Below are 20,779 nucleotides of genomic sequence, written 5' to 3'. Positions count from 1 at the left end.
TAAAGCCAACTTATATTAAAGAATAGGTAGATGCAACAAGCTATTTCAAAGTGCATTTTCATTTTATTATGGTTTCACATTAAAGAAATACATTATTTTTCAAAATAGAAGATCACAATTTATCAAACTATTCATTTTTAGATAAATGTTATTGATAAAATCCTTTAATTGCTGAGTCTTAACGACATTACAACTAAAACATCAGAAGGCAGGACAGCTTGAGTACAGTACCGAGGAAAGAAGAGCCTCTTCTTCTCCAGATAGGCATTCAGTCCCTTCATAATCTTATCCAGAAGACCATTAGAGTCCTGTAGCTTCTCCAGTAAACCAGGCAAAGATGTAGCAGGCAAGACCTGGGGTTGCAGTTTAAATATGTACAACTCAAAATTAAGAAAGAAAAACTTTACCGAAAGGATGGTATCTTGTTTGGTCTTGTGTGGATTTTGCATGTTTGTATGTTATGCTCACATAGATTTTCCCCAACATCTCCCAAAGACTAGATTTAACTAGACCTAAAGTGATGAATTGGTGTCCTATCCAAGGGGTGAGCATTCCATCAATGCTTATTTAGATTCTAGGACTAAGCTATGACTTGCCACTACCTTCACTAGGATAAGGGCTTTCTTATAATGGGTGAATTAACTACCTGATTTAAAGCTTTGGTCTTCTTCATTTTATAAGACTGAGGAAGAAACATAAAAACGTATTTATGTGTTAGCAGTGCAAGTAGAGTACCTTGGGGTCCTTCACACAGTGCCTCATGACGTCCTTCCAGTGCCTGTCCACAGTCTGGAAGAGACGGCCCTCCTCTGGCATCTGCTGCATGATGTCCTCTGAAGAGAAGATAGGCTCCAGATAGAGCCACTGAGCCTGCACCTTGAGCCACTCGTCAATGGTCTCCTGGATATGGATCAGCCTCACTTCCCACTCCTAAAACACACCCACGCTCTTCACATCTCGCAACACAAAAGGCCAGCACCTTACCTCTTAATCCAGGAATCAATGTTCTGCAACCCATGCTCTCCTCAGTATAGAAGACCACCATTTCCTTTCTCATTAAACACATTTTGCTCCTCTTCTTTTTGAAAAGACTTCTATAGCATTACCAGACTATGGAATTCCCATTTCACAAACATTTTTCTATCATGGGTTTTGTTTTCTACATTTTTTAATACATTATTTAGATTTCTCAGTTTATGCTAATCAGTCCTCAAACTTAGAGTCACCAATTCTTAATAAATTCACTGCCACCTCTCTTGAACCAGGACAGGACAGCTGAAGGCAACATGTTCTCTAAAATGTTCAGTCAGTCTGGTCATCCACTACTTCATGACACCATCAGCCCAGAATGACAATAGAAGTGCTAGGACATCAACTGTAATATTTACTGATAGCACTGCAAACTCACAGCTGGCCGGAAGCTGTATCCACACAACTGCAGCCCACTGTATCTGTTCCACTCGCACTTTGTCCAGGTCACAGTCGGATAAACCAGACAGACCAGTTCTGTATTGATTTTAGAGACCAACGTATAATCTTAATAGGTGCTTTTAATGGTGGAGTCATTCAGGAAACAAATTTTAGATTCTTTTATTGCTTTCTTGGTGCCATAGAAGGGTACTGAGAATTTCTGATAATTTCTCAGAAACTTACTTTGCATTAAATTAAATAACTAGGTTTTTGCTTAGGGCAAGATGACTTAATAACAAATAAAACAATAAAAAAACAAGTTTCACCATGGAGCAAGTTGGAAGCAGTAATTAAAAACTGTATTAGTAGAGTGCACCCCGGGAGATTAATTAATGCCATTCATTGTGAAGGCTGAAGCCCCTGATCCTAATATTGCAGGTTCAAGTCTATATTACTGTATGACTATGGCTGTTTCCCAAGTGGCAGTGCAGAACTGACTCAGCAACACAGTGGTAGGGTTAGCAGTACAGAAAATGCAACCATATGATGGAGCCATATAAACCTGGCAATTCCAGGTTTGGTGGGCAAATGTAAGCAAACTTTAAAAAAGCATCATGCTCAAACCAAACCATTTTTATATGTGAAAAAAGTGAACATTAAACCTTAGATGTTATTGCTTTTTCATCAATGAAATTTCAGTGCGCATGAAATCTGGACTTGCCTTGATTTCAGTTTCAAAGGGCTTGATGAATGGTGAGCCTCTCATGGTCTGTGTCTTCACTATCTGGTCATCCAGTGTGGTCTGGATCTCATCCACCGCGGTCAGGATGGACACACCCGACTCTCGATAAGGGTTGTAGTGGAAGGAGATACTGTCCCAGGTCTCCACCATGGTGTGCATTGCCTTTTCCAGGGAAAACTCCTGCAGAGGAAGAACAGAGTCCCACCAGGTGCCATTGAGACAGAATCATTCCTTGTGCAAGTTAGACAGGTTTTGTATGGGAGATAAACCAGTGTTTGCTGAGCTTGATTCTATCAGTTCTAAAAACAAAATAAATATAAGACTGTCTATTTCAGTAAGCACATTCTGAACACAAGATTCATTGTGCTACCGTTTTTTTTAATTTGATGTTTTACATCCACTTTATTGGAACTTCTTAATAAGCTGTTGGAGAAACAAATAGAGAACAGTAAGAATAACATTTTTAAAAGGACTTTAAATCTTAAAGTAAATAGCTGATTTCTTAAAACACATGTAAACCACATTCCTGAAAAGTAATAATTTTACTCTAGCAAATTTTCATCATCCATCATTCCTCATTCAGATACTTCCACCTTCATTTGCAGTTAATAACCTCTGTGAGCTTCAGGTCCTCCACAATGGTGCCAGAATGTGTAGGTTTTGCAAGCTGACAGGGTGAAGTTGCAGCTTGAAGAAGCCTTAAGAACACTGGTCTTTGTGATCTTTACCTGAGGTAAATTTCTTCACACCTCTGCTTCCTGCCTAACTTCAAAAAGGCTCCTAGAAAGGTCAAACTCAGGCAATCATTGGCTGTATTTGTAAGTAGAGTGAGACCTCTCCCCTCCAATTCATTCTAATCACAAAAGGATGGTGAGATTTGTTTTTGTGTAGTACTTATTTCTGCCAGTGATACCACATTGTCTTGAAAGGCTTTATTGTATGGAACCCATATGGTACCCACCTTACTGGCAGCAGCACTGATCTGCTCAAATTTATCCAGGTATGGAGCAAGATTCTGCTTCAGGACCTTCCTGAGGGTTGTGCCCGAGTTGGGTGTTAGGTCATAGCCCACAGTCTCCGACATCTGGGCCCAGTGCCGTCCTCTGATCCCCGGGTTAAACAGAATAGAGACCAGGGGAAGATGTTCCTGCAGATTAACACAAAGGCATAAGGGTAAGGCAAATGGCTAACACAACAATATCTACCTTCTTCTTTTGTATTTCTATCTTATTGGCAATATGTGGCTAAAATAGCATATTTGCCTTCTCCACCTCCCCCGCCTTAACACAGATAAGTTTGCAGTCTGGTCACAGTCCTCTCACCTATATAAGAATATCGAAAAGGTCTATGCTAGCCTGAAGTGAGTCTAGAACAACTGATCATCCCATAGATTGAACTTGAACTTGAACTTGATTTAATCTCCAGAAAAAAATTGTAGAAGAATTGTAGCCATCATGTAACCAGATTTAAATACAAAAGTTAGTTGAAAGTTGAAAAGGAAGAAGTATAAGTTAGTTCTACACAGAAAAGTATGCACCCAAAGACATTCTGCATAGCAGAAAGATTGTGCATTTTATTTTTATTTACTTTTCAGCATGGATATTCTTATCGTTTTGCTATAGCTTGCAAGTCCTCTTTGGGAGGTGTGTAGCAGCACCTTGAACTCTTTGACTTGCTCCATGACATGGGCGCAGATCTGGGCTGTGGGGCTCTCCTGTCTGCCCTCCTCCTCCTCCCCTCCTCGCTCTTCTCCAGCACGCCTGCGCCCCGAGACTTTCATTCGCTCCTGCTCAGCCTTCTTCTGTTTCTGCTGGAAGAACTTTAGCATCTTGTAGACCTCCCTGAAGAACTCGTCCACCTCCGCCTCCGTTGTCTCCGCGTTCAGGTCTAGGAAGGAGCCATCCATCCACCTGGGCAGGAAGGTGAGGGTGAAGAGAGCAAAAGGAAAGACAGAGGGAAGGAAAACCAGGTGGAAAAATGTGGGAAAACGTTAGTCAAGGAAACTCCAGTACAAAGCAATGATAATCTGTAAAATTACTGACAGTACAGATTTTGATAGGCATTAGCTCACTTGGGTTATAATTTTAGTGTCTCAGGTGCAAGTGGTTAATCTGAACAACAATGAAGTGTTCTAATGGAAAATGATTCTAGAAAATCAATTTTCTGCAAGAGTAGTCTTGATTTCTAACTGTAGAAGAAATTGCGCCAATATGTATACGGCAATCTATAATAAAATATTCCAAATCATTTAGTAAAAATAACTTATATGGAGTTGTTATTAATCTGCGTTAAATATCTCCTCCTTCCTCCAAGCTACCTCTTCTCAGTCCGCTGCCACTTCAGCACCAGCCCAAAGAGCTTCTGGTAGGGCTCAATGTTTGCTTTGATGGTCTCCAGCTCTGGGTAAATGGTCTGTTCCCATTTATAGAGATCTTCCTCTTTATTAATAAAGGCAATGGTATCTTCTGCATCCTGCAAGCGCTTCTGCACAGTTCTTACATCGGCCACATACTGTAAGAACAAAACACGCTTTTAAATAAGTATCAATGTTAGTTATTAACTCTGGTGATCAGGAAAAAAAGCTAATTTAAACCTGACGCAATATAAAAACAACTACTTAAATGTTCGAAGAACTTACAGTATATACAGTAGTCTCTTCTTGGGCTTATATGTTATGCCTATGTTCTTGAACAGTGTATTCCTTTCAGAGAACTCAGTGATTCATTTTACAAGATTTAACTTTCGTGTTTCATTTAACAAGATTTGACTTTTTTTTTCACATCAGATGTTTTCAGAAAGTCCATCCATTGTCCTTACTGACTGTTTAGCCCCTTGCCAGTTTTGAAAAATCAAGTCCTTGTCTTGTCTAAAGGCTGAAAGGGACATTGACAGCTACCTGTTGCATCATGTCCAGTTCAGAGCACTCAGCAAACTCCTCCATCCTCTGGCTCAGCTTCTCCAGTTCCAGCATCACCTTCTCCCTGCGGGCCAGTAGCTCGCTCTTCCCTTTCTCCCTGGCTTTCTCCATCACCTGCACATGAGGTCACAGCTCACTGCAGCCTTACAGCTCATATCCTCACTACCACATACTATGCTTAACGTGGCAGGTGATCACATTGTTAAGACTGGTGTTTACCTCATCATTTAGATCAAAGACTGGATTGATGTTCTTTGGCCAGAGAAGCACTGTTGAATTTAAGGCCAGGTCTTCAGGAGTGAACATGTAAACATCCAGCAGGTAGTTCAATCGGCGCTGGACTTCCTGTGGGAGTATGCTGTTATTCTGAGACTGGCAGGACAATGACACTTTCAAAAGTTTGTATGTACTATTACAATTTTAGTGTTTAAAGCTATTTGTTTGAATTAAGACTAATGAGAATTCCTGGCATTTGTGCGCTACTTGTAACCCTGAAAGATCACAAATGATGCTTTACACTTAGGAGTGGACCCACTTCAAAGTGCAACATCCTACTCAGAGACACATAGCAGGAATTTTGAGACATCATTACAAAAAAGACCAGGTGCAGAACTGAGAAATTTCGTCACCAATGGAATTAAGTGGGACCTTTAAGCAGGCCAGTATGTATCAACACAGAATAGAATTTAGTCAGCAGGGTTAACATCTATATTCCTATAGACAGTGCTATAATTAATATAATTAATTATCCCATAGCATAATTAGTTAGGAACCTTAGTCAGAAGAGGAAAAGCACAACCTAAAGTACAGTGTCCCTGGTTACAATAGCAAGGCACTATTTAGGAAGTTCTGGTCTTGAGTCCCACATACTGTTCTGGTCCACCAACACCACTAACAGAACCAACCTGGTTTTCCAAGGATGTCTCCCATCCTAGTACTGACTGTACATCTTTGTTTAGTTTATAATATCTGATATAATTAATAAGAAGGGGGCAACACTACAATTGAAAAGGCTCTAATAACATCTACTTGTTGCATGTCTATGCTGAAAGCAGAAAATGTAGCATTGAATCCAATTTTTGCTTTGTCATTTCATCTAAAAATTAACAAATGTAAATCATAATGATGTCAACATAATTTTATGGTTATGGAACTGTGTCGGTATTTAAAGATAGTACAAGAAACAGCACTCACAAGGATCCTGCTGCTCAGTTCCTGAATTCCCTTTGTTTTGGTGTGTTCCACATAAGCAATCATCTCTATCATTTCTTCCGTCGTCTCAGGAATCCTCAGTGCTGTCTCTTTGATAGTTTCAAACTCTCTACAAATCCTGTGAAAAAAAAACAGGAAGGGTTTACAGATCAAATTCAAAGAAATTGTGCAAAATATTATGTCCCTGCGATAACCTGCAATTTCAGATTATGTTGCTACATTTCTGTGCTGACACAATGTCTTTTCCTCATTCCCTTTTTGATTCAAATCACTTCTATATGACCATAATTTACTTTTCAAGACTATCATCTACTTCTAAACTGACTACTTTATAGAAAGAGAATGCTGCTTCCAAAAAGACATCTGTTAACCATCTCTTGTATGATGCATTTCTGAAAAGAGAACTTGTGGAAAAGAGCAATGTTACCGATAACAATTGTTTCAATAAGTGCTAAAAATGAACTTTTTTGGCTGGTGAAAATAAATATATTACATAATCACACATGCCCTCCTGCTTTTGTTATGTCCAGTAGAGTTTGAAAATATTACGACATATAGAACTTGCCCCAGTGATCTCAAAAGCTCAAGTAGGAAACACTACTTTATCAGAAATACTCACATCTGGTTGTCCTCGCTATGTTTGGTGACCAGGCGCTCCAGAAGAGTTTGGGCGAAGGCTTTGGCTTTGTTTGCCAGCCCCTGCTTCAGGTCCTCGCAGTCCAGCTGCACCATGTCGAAGTGTGCTACTGAAGGCAGGCTCATGATGTCCCTGGACAGGGCCCGGAACTCATCCACCATCTGATATCCACACACACACACAGCATGCTATAGGAGTGCAGTTTTCCCACACACTTTTATGGAGACACACTGGGGGATATGCCATTTATATACTCCATACTACCAGTTGCAAAGTCAGGTTAATGTTGAAACCATGATTACTTAGCAAACTTCAAATTGTTTTAAAAACATATTACACTTCAATGCAATAGCCCCTCTAAATCCAGCTGTGTAGATACAAGAATGAATTTAGAACTGCATATGATTTTTGAGTGCTATATTTATCTATAATAGCTGCACAGTAAATGGGTACATGGACGTTTTCTTTTAGAGGAAGCTACATACTCCCAGGAAGTGCTTAGAAAATGAGATGTCCTATCTCAATATTCAACAGAGTAGTCCTGGGAAACCATCTTTGTGAACAACACACTTATTTTTGAGCCTTAGATTATAAAAAAGAAATTCAGGTGGACAGTGTCATATCTTCCTTCCATACTCACTTCAGTGTACTCATCAAATGTGTGCTCTTCGTCCATAAAACTCTGTACACGGGTCTCAGCTGTCCCATTGACAAGCCAGTCATAACTCTCAACTAAGAGGCAACACAAAGTTAGTGGTTTCTCTCTGGATTGCTGAGATGTATGCAATACCGATACAGTCCGAGAATAACAGACCAAAAACTGCATGTCTCTGGTTGAAAATTATGGACTAAGATAAAATTATCAACGTAACTAACCTATGACTCAAATCCCAAAACAAAAAGGCACCATAATATAAGAAGGGTTCCCTAGTTTTTTTGTCATAAATTTGTCATAAGTCTGTAAAAATATACATCACATATCATTGACTGAGAGTAGCAGAGCAGTGAGTACTATACATGGAACAGAATCCCAACTGTAAGACACCCTCAGGATTTACAATTGCAATTAGTTAGTCACTACATATAATTGATACTGACTCATTAACCATAAATCATACAAATAATTGAAAGCACAATCTATTCATCTATTCAAGCACAAGCTATTCATACGAGGGTTAGAGACCCCTAATCTACAGAACTAAAAACATATATACACATTAAAGAAAATGTTATATTTTACAGGATATTTTCTCGTTTTACAATAGATCTTCAAAGCATTTATAACTACATTCACTGGACACTGATTCAGAAGAATTAGTTTGTTCCATCTGTTTCTGGAGGAAACATAAATGCCTGGGAGATACGTGCAAGAATACTTTACTTAGTATTTTAATTTTTGTATTCAGTTCTAAATAAATAACTGTAGTAACAGGTTTTTACTTTATAAGAAAAACATAAATGCTCCTGTTGTTGTACGTTTTATTAAATTAGTTACAGTAACTTTACCATAGCTGAGAAAGTGCTGTTTGGGGCCCTCCAGGTTCTTTTGAACTGCGTTTCTTAGTGTTGCTCTGGCCCATGTCATAACATGATCAGTAAGCTTGGCGTCAATAACTGCACTGTGGGTCTCTGCCAGCCAAGACTGCACTGTCTGAACTTTCTAATGAAACAGAAAAAAGAAACGAATGAGCTGTAGAAAGCCACAGTTTACTCAGGAGTTTATTTGAAAGGCACATACTAAATTATTTATATTAGCTTTGCACACTACACATTAACATACATGAAGTACTAAATAAATAATATATACATCTAGCCATCACACAAGGAATTAGTTTTAGGTATACCATTATTGGAGATAGGAAGCTTTCTGTAGTGCAACGTAGTTTTCCCCAGTATAGCCAAAAGTAAATTTCAACACTAAAATCCTAACACAGCTGATAGATAGATACTTTATTGATCCCGTGAGGGAAATTGCAGATACTGTACATTAACCAGTCTAACATACTGTTTATTATATAGTATTATATTTTATCACTTTTCTTTCCCTTCTGTTGCATACTAGATCATAAGCACTTAAGGTGCCAACCATTTCAAACTGTAGCTCTAAACCAGCTTCTATGTCTATGTGGGAACTCAGTCCTTTCCCATCAGAGCACTGAGAACCTCACCTGCATGGTGTTTGTGATCTGGGTCAGTATAGACAGGACGGCCTCTTCCAGATCCTGAAAACTAGGATAGAATTCCATCTTCTCGTCATCGAAGGTGAGGTCCATTTTGAAGAGTGGCATGCGGTGGACACTGTCTGCTTCGAAGAGCTTCACGTACTCCTCCACACTCCTCTCCACCAGTGCCTTCAGCTGAAACACAGACCGCACTTTCATAGGCTCAGCAGTCAGAACTGAGAAGATGGATCAACAGTGCTGTTAGTTGCTTCATGCTATTAAAAAAAAATCAGGGAGCTTTAATATGACAAAATCATTAGACCAAACTGATTTGCCACTTTATAGACCAATTATCAAGTATTTAAGTATTAGTAATCAATAACCAATGCAGGATACTTTCATCATAGTATAGTGACATCCAGAATGTCTCAAGGTTTATGTCATACTGTAAACTGCCATACTTCCAATACTCACAGTATTTTACACTGTTTGCTTCGTTACACATTCAGCAAGTACAAGAGCCATTAATCCCAAAACGCCTGAATTATTGCCAAGCAGAAACGTAACAGTTTATTTTTAAAACCCATTAGCCGATTTATCCTTTGCCTTTCGGATACGTATATTTTTAATATACGTGGATTGAAAGCCTCTGCTTCCATTTTGCATTTGATTGTTTTATCTTTTGAAAATCTCCTAATACTGGAGATTCAGCTTGAAGCTTGTAATTCACTGGAATGACTCGTTTATATAAAATAAAACATCTCTATCTATCATCCAACATGTCGCCAAATGCCCAAATGTTCTCAATCAATACCCATTTCATGTCATTTTCGGATCAGACTGCATACATTTACATTTGATTTTTTATTGTCAGAACCACTGTTGCTGTAAAATGACTGACCACCAAAAAAAAAACAAAGCTGGTCACGAAGAGGTGTGATGCAAAAATTCATTACGGTTTCCTGGCGTAGGCGTGTATTATGGGACACCGACCTGATTGGAGACGAGAGTGGAGACACAATTGTAGAACGAGTCCAGCTTGTCAGGTCTGAGGCCGTGCAGCGTATCTTTATTGGTCAGGAGATGGATGACCTTGGGGTACCAGGTGTTCATGAGTTTCTCCTCCATTCGCTCACACTCCAGCACCACTTTGTTATTCAGTGACTCACAGTCCACTGGGCCTTTAGATCTGCACACAACACAGCGCATGTGTCCACAAAGCACACTGTAAGACCTGTATAAATTTTCGGGCAAATTATTTTCTTTTCCGTTGACAACAAAGACTTCTGGGAGCCCTTGCAATCCATCATTTCAAGACTTAAGCTAGATTTGACAGTAAGGTTAAATGAATTAAACTATCTTGCCAAAACTATTATTCTTTTATTCTTTACAGTAAAGAGGACAAGGGTAGTGTCGTGAAATAAATTATTTTAACCTGTTATCGTATTCTACAGCCAAAGAAGCTTTAATATTAATATTAGCAAATATTAAAATAGCAACTTTTTACACATGACATCGGCTGTACAATAGAGTTGCAAAATGACGAACTATTTAACAAAATGAACAAGTAATAGGTTTATTCCATGCTGAAAAAAAGAAGAAAGAGAACACAACGTTTCGGCCGTGGCGCCTTCTTCAGGTGTGAGAGAGACAGGGCAGTAGGCAAAGGTAAAGTAGCGGGAGAACAAAGGTTGGGAGGGAGGAGTGAGAGGCGGGAGCAGGGGACAGAAAGAGAGGCCAATCAAGAGGTGTGCAGTCAGAATGGGTGCAGAGAGGTGTGAAATGAAACTTCCAATGAATGGAGAAAATTTAAAAGAACAGTAGTCTGTCGTTTAGAGAAGGAACAATATTTAACAAAATGTCCTTCCAATAAAGCAATTTATCTGTCTTCAAATATATATACAATAAAAGCAGTGTGCTTCACTTATAAACACTTTAATACAAGTCTTTTAGTTACTAAATTCACTGAAATTTAAGGTACTTTCAAACTTTCATAATGACAATTAGTTTTTCTGTATCTTTTGTCATGTCTATAACTTCTCTATGACAAGAATCAAATGGGCAGGGCTATCAAACTTGGTCCCACACAAGCCATGTTACCTGTAATCTGAAAGATCAGCCAAAAGCAGGTCTGAAAAGGTAGTATAGCCAATATTCAAAATCATCCTCATTGCTGGGTGAAGAATGTGCAGATTCTCTTTGATCTCGTTTCGGCTTTTTTGAACACTTTTGTGCCAGGGTCTCGAGAAATTGAGACCTCTGTGAAAAAAAAACAATCGTACACACGTGATTATGAATTCATCACAACAGATACAATCAAATTAATTGTTCATAACTTACTGTATATCATTAATAATAGTTTGTATTATTCATGGTTTGTATTGCATTTTATTGCTTCCTGCATGTGCTGCTTTGAATGCTCTTTGTGAATTTTACCATCTCATGAAATCTTATGCACCATATATACTAAATGCAACCTGTGCTACACTGATATATGTCCCACATTCAAGCACAGTTAAGTGAAAAAAAATATATCTAAACAGAAACATCACTTAATAATCAACAAATACTTTAGAGTAAAAGCATGATCCAGAGTAAACAGACATAGTAAGGAGAAAGTATTTTGCCACAGTAAGGTTTTTTGCCTAAGTGAGATTGAAATTACAAACTTATTCTTAAACATTACTCCGTGTTTAGTTTAGTGAACTCACCTTGGCAACCGCATCCTCAGATCAGAAGCGTCAGTTGTATGTCCAGTACCATCAGGCTTCACAAGGACACTGTTCACTAAATGACACAAAAATACAACTAAGTAGGGCTCACAGTGCAAAACGTACAAGCAAACCGAAAGCTTACGCAGGGCAGATTTTACTCAGAAGGGGAAATCTCTGATTTTTGTAACTGTTATCCAATGGTTTTGTTTAAAGAAGAAGAAAGCAATGTTTTTGCTGAACGGGTTAAATGACACATCACATCAGGTGTGGCGATCGTGCTTACCCGTGTGTTTCACCATGCCAGACTGGAAGTTGGCACTGACCTCCTGGCACAGCTCGTCCAGCAGCTCCTGCCTGCCAGGGCCCTGGCGCAGCTGGGCAGGCACCCTGGTCAGCATGGCATCCAGCCACCGCTGCTGGATTGGAACAATGGGGCTGCTCTCCACACACTGCTTCAGGAACATGTAGTTCATCTGGCCCAGAAACACACAGCACCAACACACTCGTGACACCTTTCTGATTGATTATGACACGACAACACACTCCTTCACATGAGAAGCCAGGCTGGGGTCATCCTTTTAGCACAGCTGCTCCTCAGAGGCTGCAGTAATGTGGAAAGTACCAAACCCCGACTCCTGATGAAACGGGAAGTTTAGCATAGCCAATCAACCTACTGTATCACCATGTCTCTAGGAGGGAGGAGGAAGTTAGAGTACCTGCAATAAACCCACATGAACACAGAGAATACACACCAACCCCCCCAACAGCCCAGAATTAGATATCAGGCACTAGAGAACTCACCACCTCATGACCCATGTCAATTTAACACTAACATAAGATACGACAATCCATTTTAGGGAGGTGAGAGTTCAATATTGGAATTGTATGCATTTATTCTCATTTCTGCACCACCACACGAACAAAATAAAAATGAAAGAAAAGTCGTGGAGAAAAATGTCACAACTATATGCTGTAAACCGGCACATTCCCAAAGAATAAATGAACAATACACTTACTCTTCGTTTTCTCTGCTCACTGTTCATCTGTAAAAAATAAATAATGTGTTTTATTCTGACAAAAGAAGCTTCTCAAAAAACAAGTGAAAAGAAAAACCTTAAGAAGGAAATATGTGAATGTTGGGATTAATTAACCTTATAAAATGATATTTTTGCCTCTCAGAAAAACAGACAACACCCTACTGCACATAACAGCTTTGTCGTCTATTCATGATGTGAAAAAGGCAAGTGAAATGGGCATTACTATTAAGGCTCTATAATGATCCTTGTTTACTGTTAGAACAAACACAAAATTACAGCTACTGTAGTAGTTTCAACAGTGCAGGCAGATTGACACTACTGCCTCCAATCATGATGATGTAACTACAATACCAGAACGCATTATTTCAAAACTGGAAAAGATCACTAGAACACAATAATAACCTTTATTTCCACAGTAAAAGGGTGGTTTTATGAATAACCCCTTCCATAATTTATTTTGTACAGAAAAAGTTGTAATTAAGTATTAGTGTAGTGTCCAGAAACAGTGCTACAGTATATAAGGAATTATTTTTATTATTAATAGTAATAGTAAGTTAGAAAGTAATGCTTATACCATTGATTGATTATATCAATGATTATTTAATCTGTAACCTTAAAGTATAAAGAGACCATGAATTTATGTTAACTGATATTCAGCTTTCTCTTAGAGAGCTTTGTGCTTATTTATACCGTAGATGGAAGTTCAGGCTCTGGAGGAGTTGGAGTCCTTTTTTTCTGTGTTTCCACTGCTTCCTCGTATGCCTTCATAGCACTGTCCATCCTGAGGGTAAAATGATTTTTGCCATATTTAATATGCATGATAAATTCTGTCTGATAAACTGCTTCACATGATACAAAATCTCCTTATGAAAAGGCCATTGATTTTATTATTGTCAGTCTTGTCAGGAACGACTCCTTCCAGGAGAAACACTTTCACAGCGCAATTCAAACAGAATGGGTTAAAGGTTTATGAAAGAGTCTTGTCCGTAGCAATGAATACTGGTCTATACTAGAAATATTTCCTACAATGGAAATAACTGACTACCCACCACAGTTCTTTACTGACACTCACCAGAAAATGGCAAAAACCCATCCATTAACAGAAAATAATACTTGCTTATGCTTGATAAGTGTTGCAGCAACTAGGCAACATTAAGTGCAAGGAAGGACTAGACCTTAGATTGTACACCATTCTGATGCAGGGCAAAACTATTTTTTAGTATGTATTACCATTTCCGGTGGAATCTAGCAGAAAGCAACTGTTCTGTAGAGCTGATCTGAGAAACCCTTATCAGAAAGCAACGGATGAGAATAAAGGTTCCTGAAGCTGAATAGTATAGGCGCAAAGTAGAGACACGTCCAGGACAGGATGCCAGTAAGGCATCCACATAAGCACGCTGGGACAATTTAAAGACATCTGAATTTGTACACGACATTTAAAGATGCTGGGGTGGCTGGTGGCGCAGTGGTTAGCGATGCTGGGGCCCTGTGTTCACACACAGGATTCCCGTGTCTGTGCTGTTTCTTCTCACAGTCCAATGACATGCTGGTAGGTTCATTGGCTTCTGGGAAAACTGGCATGAATGTGTGTGCCTGTGTGTGCGCCCTGCGATGGACTGGTGTCCCATCCAGGGTGGGTCAGGCTTGGCACCCGTTGCTGGCCAGGATAGGCTCTGGCTCCACCCTTGACTGGATTAAGCAGTTAGAAAATGGATGGATGGATGGATGGATGGATTTAAAGACATCTTGAGAGGCCGGAGAAAACCGGAGCACAGGTAGAACTCCCAGCTTTCAATGAAACCCAGAATCCCAAGGTTGTGAGCAAGCAGTTTTAACTTCCACACCACCATGTCTCCCACATGTGAGCGGAGTCCCACTTCAATACACTTTCCTCTACATCAGTACGGACGTTCTGTGATGGTGACGCACTGAAACCTACACTATGTGGTTCAGCATTTGGCGCTGGTGCTTGCTTCGGTGGTACTTCATCAGCTTGATCTGCACGGCCATTCTGCTGTCCTCCCCTCCACTGCTCTCGTCCTGGACCTCCCTCTCAGCCGCAGCGCTGGGAGATGGGATGGGCGGCAGTACACTGTAATTCTTCAGTCTCTCTCCCACAGGGGGCTTTGGTAACCCCTGTGGAGTAGGCATCTGAGATCCAGAGAAAGGAAGAAACAGCCTATTTCATTTCACATATCTGAGTTTAAGAGATATGCACAGGGCAGAAAACATTAAGATACAAGAACAGACCTAAAAACACAGGACGCCATAAAAACATGCCTGTTTCTTGACAGGATATTTTTTGGTCAAGGTTGTAGCAGCTACGTAGTGTACGCTATACTGTATGATTCCATAACAGTTATCCATCTTTTTTTAACGTTTCATCCTGATTTACGACTAGAACACAAAGGGTTACGTGATCGTATGAAGATGCAAAATACTAATCAACTTTTATTTTACACTATGAATCCACATTTTCCTCTCGGCTGTCCTTTTCTTTTGAAAACTGAAAATATATATATATATTTTTAAGGTACTTTTTCCCTATTTCCAATAAATCACAAACCCTTAAGCGAAATCTAAAAAAATCATTAAACGGAAGTTAGGGTTTAAGATAATCGCACGTACAATTTTTAGCATTGGGTCTAAAAACTTTTTGCGCCCGTTCATTTAACGCCTTACTTCAAAGTATTCGGTGTTGTGCAGCGATTTCTTGACTTCTCCAGTCCGCTCTCCTGGCACTGATAGTAAACATCTGCGTTACCATGGGAACGGCGGAGCTGCCGTGGGTGCGCTTCCGCAGCAGAAAAGGAAGCGGAGTTCCTCCATTACTAATGGTGTTTAATGTGGGTCTGTTTTAAACAACTGCATATTCTACGATGCATAAACGACCGTTTTGATTTACTTTCCTTCACGGCTTATTCTGAATGAAAAGGACCTCACCAAGCTTTAAACATTTCCAACTTAACTTTTACTTTTAACATTCGTGCGCACGTACACCGTGAATATAGCCCGTTGGAACTATTTTAATAAAGCATCCTCATAGAATCATGCAGAAGCTAACGATCGATTGAGCTCTGCAGAATCGATCCGTGTCTTACATCTAAAAATGTCGTTTTGGAATGACGTTCAATGTAACAAGACAGAAGGCCATATCGGACTTTTTTGTAGAAGGCAACCCCGCAGGGCCCACAGATGACTACATGACTACAGATGGTTACCATTTGAAAAACAGTAAGATCACCGGCATGCGAAATAGGGACCAGGACTAAGACCGGAAGGAAATTCTACTTTCACTTAAGATGTTTTTTTTCTATATTCCATCTTGCTTAATTTTGGCTGCAGGAACAAAGTGAAATCTTTTAATCATTGACCCAATGCAAAATAAGAAAAAATGAATCCCAGATGCACATCATCTTATTAGCCCCGTCTTCATTACCTTTCTCATTCCTCTGCTTCAGCCCTGGTGCTTTGGTGAAAAGAGCAGCTACTGAACACATTTAGGTAGCTTGCAATTCTTCTAGAAGTGTCATTTGACACTCGCATGACTTAAATCATGGAGATAAAAGTTCCAGCAGGCAGGAGCTAAACAAAGAGGGACCGCTGAAACCTTCAGCTAGATTAGGGCCGAGTCATGTTGGTGGAACTCTTTCTAGACAAGAATGACCAACTTCTGCGACTCGGCTCACTGGTTTAAGTGGTTCTGGCCTTCGAATGAGATGTTAAGCGGGAGACCTGAATGATTACCAATGACTCCCTGGTTCCTTATAACCACCCATCAGAAGTTACCATTGTGTTAACCCAGGTGTCCGAATTGCACTCCGGGCTTGCAAAATCTCATCCACCTAGTTATTCCTAAATCCAATTAGTGAAACGGTTTCTCAGTTCCTGACCCGACATGCGGTATAGCGAGGCTGCTAACAAATAACAGCTGCCACGTCTTATCCAAGTGTGTGCAATGCCCAGGGATGCAGTGAGCCCCCTCCTAAATTTAAGGTGCTTTGGGATGAAGTACTACATAAATACAAGGAATTTAGAACTATCTAACCCGGGAAAATATGATAGTAAAAAATAAAGATAATCCAATTTGAACACGACTGACCTAAATGGTTTTTTTTTTTAAGTCTACAACAAAAAATCCCCCCCCCCCCACACAAATTAGAAATGAACAAAACAAAGAAAGCCACACATTTGCCCCATGAGCTGTAAAAGTTTTATTGACATCCAGGTCCAGACAGTTTATGATCTGGGTCTCTCCTTCTTGCCTTTGTAGAGGGCCAGGAGGGAGACATTGGCGACTTTGACAACCTTGAAACGCACACCGGGGATATCACCGACGGCATGGCCCTTACGACCGAACCCTGCCACCAGAACTTCATCGTTTTCCTGGGAGGAAAAAATGGACAGATATCAGAAAAGCAGAAGAAGGGGAATAGGGATGAGGTTGGACTATGTCACAGATGAAGTGAAATACACTTTGAGCTTAAAGTGCTGTACTTCATTTTCTTTTATAGTGTGGAATTACCTCTGCACATTTTCACTAACTTATGGGACAAATGTTTAATATACCAAAGAATTACAAACTAGAACTACATAGCGCCCAGGAACTAGTGTCTAAGATACTATTTTTGTTTCCATCAGGCAGAATCGATTTATACTGCTTAGAACTAATTAGTTTTAGTGATTTCACTCCTTTGAACTTAAGATATTAAAGGGGCTTTTAAGGTTTTTTTTTAATGTAGACTTAAAACAAGTCATCTGTAATTTTCTGGATCAATTTCCAGGTATACGTCTACAGACGTTGCTGAAAATCTGTGTATTACCCATTTTCAAGGTAAAGAAAAAATAACCAATTGGAAGTGAAATCAGACAACACAGATTTATGAAATATGCATAACTTTGTAACACATTTAGCATTATCAAAAAATATGATCTTTCCAGTAATCCTAAAATAATTGGTATCATGAGAATATCCTTAGTATTATGCAATAGCCAATTTAGATACTTGATACTAAAATCCAGGCTCTGAACAATTAGATTGCCATCTGACTAAAACATTTCAAGAAATGAAACATTAGGTAAAAATTAATTCTAGCCTATTACGCAAAGTTCTGTACAGTTCCAGAAAGGCTGCAGCCCAGCCAGCCCTGGGACTAACCTCAATGAAGTTAAGACAGCCGTCATTGGGCACGAAGGCAGTGATCTTCTTGCCGTTCTTGATCAGCTGGACTCTGACACACTTCCTGATGGCCGAGTTGGGCTGCTTAGCCTCAACACCCCTGTGGGAGAAAAAACTCATTCATTCACTACGAAAGAAGAGCTGGGGGTCCAGGATATCAGGATACCAAACATCCAGGATATCTACTCAGCTAGATGTCTGAAGAAGGCCAGGTCCATTCTCAAGGACCCCAGTCATCTCGGTCACAAACTGTTTTCCCTCCTACCATCCGGTAAACAGTACCGAAGCATTCAGTCCAAGTCAAACAGACTACGGAACAGCTTCTACTTCCAGGCAATAAGACTGCTAAATAGCCAACCTGCAGCTCCTTTAGCAAATCACCTGTAATGGCTACATGGACAGTTTTCACTGTATTCAGCATAACTGCACTAGTTGTATATACTGCATACACCATGGACACATAGCAGCTCTACCCATATTGAGTTTAATTCAATTTCAAAAAACATAACCTCAATTTAGTGATTTTTGATTTTGTGATTCTTGTGAGCTCGAAAGAAAGACATTTCATTGCCAGCAACTACTGCTGCACGTCGTATTGTTGTGCATTTGATAAATAAACTTTGATTTGATTTGGGTTGCAGGATGTGCAGATCTTTAAATGTAGCATCACATGAATGTGCAGAGCACACTCTTTTAAATTTGAAAATATCCTTTTCTTTTAATCAACGGGACACTCAAAACGCTCACTTAATCTGGAACCCCTTAGCTGTTCACAAGGCATCACCGACAACATTCGCCCATTTCAACATTATTTCAAGAACATTCCCTCAGAGGTTCAGAATCCAAACAGAATCCGCATGACAACACCGTCTCAGTGAATGTTTTAATACAGCAAGCTAGAAAGATTTACTTTATACAGAACGCAAAGGAAATCTTACACTTTCTCCAGGACGATGCCTTTAGCGTGGGAAGCCCCACCAAAGGGGTTGGCCTTCAGGGCAGTGCCCAGGTGAGCCTTTTTGTACTGCTTATCGTGCCATTTCTGCTCACGGCGGTGATTGCGCAGCTTTCTGGCTGTACGAAGACCACGACACTTGCCTGAGGAAAGGAAAGGCAAAGATTAAGTGGGCAGAATCTGATTCCAGGAGATCTAAGATTATTAATAAGAAGAGCAAATGGTACTGCAAGATGATGTAGGCCTGTATAGTCCTCTTGTGTACCTATAATCTACAACAAGAAAGCAGTCAAAATATGATAAGTATTTAATCTTCCACAATTCTTTCAAAGCACTTCATGGTGTACACATCTGACAGGAGTTATATTGCCAGGCCTCAATATTTGTCACCTTTTACTTCCTGTCTACAACTGTCAAGTTATCAAAATTCACATAACATTTATTGAGAATCTTGCTTAAAATGCTTTTACAGTGCCTCAAGTTACTTAAACAAAAGTGATTTAAGTGTTTAGTACACACCTGTAGCTTTTCATTGCAGTCCATTATCAACATCATTTCTCCATTAAAAGGTGAAACAATTCATCGCACAATACATATAAATATTTACCAGCTTTTTATAATGTTCTTCTAAGGCAACTTATGTGTTTTCCACATAAAGTGTTTTAGTGTTATGCCCAGTCCACTCCCTAGTACTTGACAACAGAGATAGACAACTTACTTCAAGTAAACCACTTCACTTGTGAATAGTCTAGAATCCAAATTACGACTGCACACCGATGTCTTAATGGATTTAAAGAACCATGAATAAAACAAATCGTACCTAAAAAGGAGTTTTATCTATTATAAATTTACTCAACACCTCTAAATTTTTGGAAATCACGTCCGCATAAGCCTTTACATCGCATGACATCAGGATATACATAAACATTCACTTTACACCAGCCCTTTTTTATAAATGCTTTTCTACAAAAAAAACACACAAGAATACAGGATTCAAATCAAACGCTCAGCTAAGCCTTTTCCTCTTACCTTGTTAACGATGCGGTTAAACGGTATAACAAGTAACAAGGAACTATTATTTTATAATAGTTAAGAAAACGCTATACTGTTAACATTTTTTTTAAATCCTTATTTCATATTCTAATTGATAAACAACTCCGAATCACGGACCGGAGTGCTAATACCTCGGCCAAATTGTGGCGCACAGGCGAATGCAGCATGGCCGCTCTCCACGTTACCCAACAAGTATGCAAGTATGCATTTAAAAAATCGTCTCAATCACAGTAAAATACCACAAATACAATTAATATACTCTTATAAACCACTTACACGCCTTTTTATTGCCTCGGAGAGACTGAAATGCAGATAAAATGTATTTTTTCCAGCAAAATACAATACCTACCCATGTTTCTCGTCTCAGCGCCCTAGCAGGAAAGAGCGATCCCAGCAATCACCGCGACAATGGCTTTTCGGAAGACCCAATAAGGAACTTAGAAAGCGCCTATTTTTTATGTATTGTAATGATCGTACTTTTAAAATGTACCAATCTATAAAACCTTGTCCAAAATATTTACTTATTTCAATATGAATATTCAGGGAATATTTCAGACACTTTTATTAGTGCCTTTCCTGGAAATAATAGGTGTCTTCTGCACGCCTGATTGAAAAGTAATTGCTCTATGCGCATGTCTTACCGTACACTTCTGGTCATTTTGATTTGTTTCGGTGTTCTTTTTAATTTAATTATAACGGACATTTAATTATTTTTAAATGTAATAAAATAATATTATCAGATATAACTGATAATGGCAGAA

General features: G+C 39.4%; 2 protein-coding genes across 4 annotated transcripts in view; both read right to left on the bottom strand.

The window, feature by feature from the left end:
- Positions 1–15,585, bottom strand: part of dnah12 (dynein, axonemal, heavy chain 12) — a 54,512-nt gene extending 38,927 nt beyond the window's left edge. The window contains exons 1-21 of one of the 3 annotated variants that reach the window (XM_015347986.2): positions 15,514–15,585; positions 14,771–14,982; positions 13,522–13,612; positions 12,811–12,837; positions 12,078–12,267; positions 11,792–11,867; positions 11,181–11,339; positions 10,074–10,269; positions 9,087–9,275; positions 8,425–8,578; positions 7,559–7,650; positions 6,901–7,079; positions 6,264–6,399; positions 5,289–5,414; positions 5,049–5,183; positions 4,470–4,663; positions 3,810–4,062; positions 3,114–3,299; positions 2,132–2,332; positions 736–930; positions 232–353 (exon numbers count right to left, since the gene is read on the bottom strand). In XM_015347986.2, coding sequence (XP_015203472.2) covers positions 232–353; positions 736–930; positions 2,132–2,332; positions 3,114–3,299; positions 3,810–4,062; positions 4,470–4,663; positions 5,049–5,183; positions 5,289–5,414; positions 6,264–6,399; positions 6,901–7,079; positions 7,559–7,650; positions 8,425–8,578; positions 9,087–9,275; positions 10,074–10,269; positions 11,181–11,339; positions 11,792–11,867; positions 12,078–12,267; positions 12,811–12,837; positions 13,522–13,612; positions 14,771–14,982 — 3,113 coding nt within the window. In that variant the 5' untranslated portion in view covers positions 15,514–15,585. Of the gene's footprint in view, positions 1–231; positions 354–735; positions 931–2,131; positions 2,333–3,113; positions 3,300–3,809; positions 4,063–4,469; positions 4,664–5,048; positions 5,184–5,288; positions 5,415–6,263; positions 6,400–6,900; positions 7,080–7,558; positions 7,651–8,424; positions 8,579–9,086; positions 9,276–10,073; positions 10,270–11,180; positions 11,340–11,791; positions 11,868–12,077; positions 12,268–12,810; positions 12,838–13,521; positions 13,613–14,770; positions 15,011–15,459 lie in introns of all 3 variants that reach the window. The other 2 variants (XM_015347987.2, XM_015347984.2) reach the window with 2 other exon arrangements.
- A 1,445-nt stretch (positions 15,586–17,030) lies between these two features.
- On the bottom strand, positions 17,031–20,464 carry rps23 (ribosomal protein S23). Its single transcript, XM_006630981.3, has 4 exons — positions 20,368–20,464; positions 18,949–19,108; positions 17,990–18,110; positions 17,031–17,217 (listed from the first exon to the last, which is right to left on the bottom strand). Exons 1-4 carry the CDS (start codon positions 20,369–20,371, stop codon positions 17,071–17,073), a joined length of 432 nt encoding a protein of 143 aa, XP_006631044.1. The 5' UTR covers positions 20,372–20,464; the 3' UTR covers positions 17,031–17,070.
- Between the last annotated feature and the right edge of the window lie 315 nt (positions 20,465–20,779).

Source organism: Lepisosteus oculatus, chromosome 4, assembly GCF_040954835.1.
Source record: "Lepisosteus oculatus isolate fLepOcu1 chromosome 4, fLepOcu1.hap2, whole genome shotgun sequence".
NCBI classification, from domain to species: domain Eukaryota; kingdom Metazoa; phylum Chordata; class Actinopteri; order Semionotiformes; family Lepisosteidae; genus Lepisosteus; species Lepisosteus oculatus.
Note: the sequence above shows the minus strand (reverse complement) of the source record. Positions and strands in the feature narration are given on the sequence as shown.

Excerpts from the sequence above, each read along its gene's own strand:
- rps23 (XM_006630981.3), bottom strand. Across the intron at positions 18,111-18,948 it reads GGCATCGTCCTGGAGAAAGT|GGGTGTTGAGGCTAAGCAGC; the intron begins GTAAGATTTCCT and ends TTTCTCCCACAG. Across the intron at positions 17,218-17,989 it reads GCTGTCTTAACTTCATTGAG|GAAAACGATGAAGTTCTGGT; the intron begins GTTAGTCCCAGG and ends TTTTCCTCCCAG.